The 4,506-nt window shown below is 39.1% G+C and overlaps 1 protein-coding gene across 1 annotated transcript; it reads right to left on the reverse strand.

Moving 5' to 3' along the window:
- Positions 1 to 1,244: 1,244 nt before the first annotated feature.
- LOC131047892 (VQ motif-containing protein 4) lies at positions 1,245 to 3,204 on the reverse strand. The gene has a single exon (XM_057981704.2). The coding sequence runs from the start codon at positions 2,591 to 2,593 to the stop codon at positions 1,916 to 1,918; it is 678 nt and encodes a 225-aa protein (XP_057837687.1). The 5' UTR covers positions 2,594 to 3,204; the 3' UTR covers positions 1,245 to 1,915.
- Between the last annotated feature and the right edge of the window lie 1,302 nt (positions 3,205 to 4,506).

The raw sequence follows: 4,506 nt of genomic DNA on the forward strand, positions 1-4,506 counted from the left end.
TTAAGGGTTGGCCTGAAATCTAGGTGTGCGAATATTCCTCTACACCAAATTGGCATCTGGTTAAAGTGAAGGGTTGGCCTGAAATCTAGGAGTGCAAATATTCCCCTACACCAAATTGGCATTTGGTTGAAGTAAAAGATTTGCCCATCACACAGTGGTCACGCACAATTGTTAATAAACAGTGATAAAGAAGATACGCTGAAATCCTTGAGATATAGAAGATCCAAAGGAAAACCCATTGCAGAGAAAAACATTCATATACTGAGCAGAGCTCTCCCGCTTAGAGTTCCAAATATTTGTTATCAGTCGAAGTTCTTGAATGCATCATTCTTAACTCTACTTTGAACTTTGCTAGCAGACAATAGAATTCAAAGAATCGCCCTCAACCTCACCATATCAAATTACAGCTATTCTGCAAAGATTAATTTGTGGGTCACTTAGCTCGAAAACATGTGAAAATATGTTTAGAAGTTCAACGCATTTCATGATAGAGAAAAATTAAATCCAAAGGGATGCCCCTGAAGGAAATAATCTTTTTCAATCACGCAGTTATCATGCTCTACTGTTCATTACCAGTGAAAAAGATGACCAAAGGGGAACCCCCATGCTCTACTGTTCATTACCAGTGAAAAAGATGACCAAAGGGGAACCCCTGGAAGAAAATAGCATCTTTCAATCACACAATTGTCACAGTTGTCATATTCTACTGTTCATAACCAGTGATAAAGACGACCAAAGGAAAAACCCCAGGAAGGAAAGAGCATCTTTCATTCACACAATTGTCACGTTCAATCATTTAAACCAGAGATAAACAAGAAACAAGGGAAACCCATGACAGAAAGAAAAGAGAATCAAATTCAGGAAACCCATCCCTCTTCCAGGCCAAAACATCTGTTAACATTTACAGTTATTGAAAGCATCATTGTTAACTACGCTTGAACTTTGCTAGCAGCCAATGAAATTCAATGCACAACCCTCATCCTCAAAGTATCAAATTTGAGCCACATTTTACAGAAATTAATTTGCGGAAAACTTACCTCTATAATACATTTCATGATAAAAGAAAGACGATATCTTGCACACAAGGATTTTATCTAAATTAAATGTTCTCACAACAGAGAAAATGCGTGCTATCGAAGTTGTATAAGGCACAAATACAGAACAAAATGACATAGATGAACTCATAAAGAGAACCTTGTTGAGAAATTTCATCAACATCGTGAAGAATCATAGTTGTAGCTGTATTTGCAAATTAGTGGAATCATAGCTGTATATATGTCTGTGCACAAAAAAGTCAGAAACAGAGCCTGGAAATTAAGCAGACATAAGCACAATTTCTGCTAAACGACAATTTAAAGATACAATGGTTAATGAACACAATACATATATTGACTAGAAGATTATTTGATAGCCATGAAAAAGAAGACTGCACTTAGAGAAGATCAAACTGGAACTTTTAAAAGCAAATCTGCAGAGCCTCTCCTGGTATATCCCATATTACCATAGTGTTATAGATAATTTTAACCAAGTCCTTGGCAATCGAGCACCAAACAAGAAGCAAACGCCATTACCCAAATAAGCCGTAACTCCATCAATGGCTAAATGCTGTACAAAACACTACATCGCAACAACAGCAAGAAGCAAAAACTGCAATGTCATTTTAGCCCTAACAAAATGTTAGTTCATGATCCCTTGGCGACACCCATATAAGATAATCCAACCATATGCATGGTTTCTTTCCGCTGACTGTCCCTTAAATCTGAAATACTAACTTTGATGCAAAGTCTAAATTTCCTGCATGTACACAATCGATGCGATAACCCTAAAAGCTTATCAGAAAACCCTGTAAGCCGTATGACATCTTGGACAAGATTAAAAATTCAGGGATACCCAAGAGAGAGTCTGCCTTCCTAATCTAGGAATTCGGTTCTCTTGGGGAATGAAGGGGAAAGAGAGGAAGCAGCTCAGGGTCAGAACCACGCGGGGTTTGGCGCGGGGAAGGGTGCAAATAGAATCCTTTCTCAGCTATGGCTCTCTCTTCTTCAGATGAATCAGAAGTAGGCGTAGCAGCGTTGGGCGTACTCGATGGGCTATACCCATTGACATTGTGAAATGGGTCAGATGCGAGGGGAGTAACAGGGCTAGGGGCATGAAGAGCCTGCAGGTCTGTAACATTGGGGGATCGAATCTCACCTGATCTGGGGGATAAAGGATTAAGACGCAGAGAAGTTAGACCTAGCTGAATCTCTAGTTTCCTCATGCTTTGTCTTCTCTCCTGCAACTTGAAGGCAGATTTCCGAGGACCCACTTCAATTTTTGAACAAGATGATGCTGAAGATAATGGGGAAACTGCTTCTGCTTGAACCTGCTTAGCTCCTACTCCTGACCTATTGTAGTAGCGTGCGGGCATGGTGATGGGCAGCTTCTCCTGACTCTCATCTGAAATGCCTGTGAGTTTCTGAACAAGCTCCCTAAAGCTACTTGTATCGGCCTGCACAAAAGTTGTTGGAACTGCAATCTGTTGGGTTTTTGGCGATTGATCAAAACAGTTCCCACCCTGGCTCGCAATGGATTTCTCCTTCTCCATCTCCATCTCATTGCATTGCCCAAAATTTTATGATTGATATCCGGATTTCGCTATTTGGAGAAAGAAAGATAAACCCAACTCCCCTTTTGAGAAAAAAAAAATACCCAACCCCCACACCAAGTCCAATTCCAACCAGAGCAAGCACAGGAAGTGCAATCAATCCACACAAAGCCCACAAAATTCTCGATCTTGGGCAGAGAATCTATAGTCAGAAATACGCTTTCTAGTCCCCGCATAAAGAATAGGCATCCAACCATAAGTGAAAGATGGAACTAGTAACCGCCAATCCTATTCATAGCCATGTCCAAGCCCAAGTCTTAAGCAGTAGCAATAATTATGGAATCGAATAGAATGATACAACAACAAAAGAAAGGAACAAGTCACGCGGAGAGGACAATCAGGATTCTCGGACGCAAAGAGGGGAAAATGGCCGTCACTCCACTCCATATCCCCGTGCCCTTCTGCACGCTTATTAGCGTGTGAGAGAGGTCATCCATTACCACATCATCGCATTTCACTACGTACACGCTACATACATTTAAATACAGTTAAATGGCTCAATTTCTTTGCTTGACTAAATGAGATGCCGAATTTCGGACACCGCAGAGGCAACTTATTTCCCGTCGTGCAAGAAAGCGACTTCCCCTCTCCTCGTCCTTCCCTTTCGTCGTCTCAGCCGAAAAAAATAAAAAGGTATCTTTTCTTCGAATTGGATACTCTTCATAAAATATTCTCTTCCAATTATCTTTTGGGAGCCCTCTTCAATAAACAATTAGGGTCTTGTCAAATAAATTTGGTGTTCTAGTCACACAACTTGTATTATAAAAAACATATATATATATATTTTAATTAGTGGAAGAGAGAAAAAACTTTAAATTAATTTAGGTTAGTCAAGTAAAAAGGAAATAAATGATTACTAATTTAGATTATATAGTTATAGAGTAAATCTTTTACATTTTGATTTTTGTCTAAGACATCAATAGAAATAATGACTGTTTTCAGGTGGTTTCATAGGCAATGTCAACAAGGAACATGGTTTCTATCAAAAGTCTTCTTTTTGGAGTTGTTTTCTTCGTGTAGAAGTCAAGTAAAGGAAATGGATGCATGAAAAGGATGCATGTTGCTCTCATGGGAATTTTCAGTCTCAACTTTCCTCATAGTTTTTCTATGTCATTAGTCAAAGGGGGTCCACATGTCATCATGACGTGCATTCCAAAAGTGATATGTTCTGCCATAACTTTTCTTTTGTACTATTGGATTAGAGAATCCACATTGCTATGTGACGCATGATTTTGGGGTACCATAAAAGATAAATCTTTTGAGCCACACCATTGGTTGAAGAGCAAAAGTTGTCAGCCTGTGGGACCTAGCAAAGGAAACACGAAGATACTTGTGCTCTAAAAGAGAGGTCACAAGTTCAAATCCCATAAGGGGGTAAGGTATGTACACCTCATTTGTAGCGCAATTAGGTGTCTCCCATAAGGAGTATGAGGTAGTCCCATATTGCTCAAACCACTCTATGACCCATATACAGATTACTGGCATAGTGGACTAGAAAAGATCCTTTCCTTTCCTTTTTGTACCAATACAATGCTTCTCCTGAGCTAGGAAATTTCTAACAAAGCAAAGACATTGCACCATTAGTTGAGGCAACATTTTTCTATGATTGCTTTTATTCATATGGAATCAAAGGGGCAATTAAACGCCGTTTTCAACAATTTGAGACAATGCATGCAATTTTGATTCCCATGTTATAATCGAGTAACACCTTGTTCTATGAGTTTAAACCCAAAATGATCACCATGATTAAGGATCACTTGAGTTTAAATATGCATGTAATCTTTGTAAAAGGGGTTAATAGCTTTTTATTCTAGAGAGCCTTAATGAGTGCTTCTCAAGGAAGGATCTAAATATTGTAT

This window comes from Cryptomeria japonica, chromosome 3 (assembly GCF_030272615.1).
Source record: "Cryptomeria japonica chromosome 3, Sugi_1.0, whole genome shotgun sequence".
In the NCBI taxonomy this organism is placed as follows: domain Eukaryota; kingdom Viridiplantae; phylum Streptophyta; class Pinopsida; order Cupressales; family Cupressaceae; genus Cryptomeria; species Cryptomeria japonica.

What these genes read in the sequence shown, in the direction of transcription:
- LOC131047892 (XM_057981704.2), bottom strand. Translation starts at nt 2,593, where the DNA reads ATGGAGATGGAGAAGGAGAAATCCATTGCGAGCCAGGGTGGGAACTGT.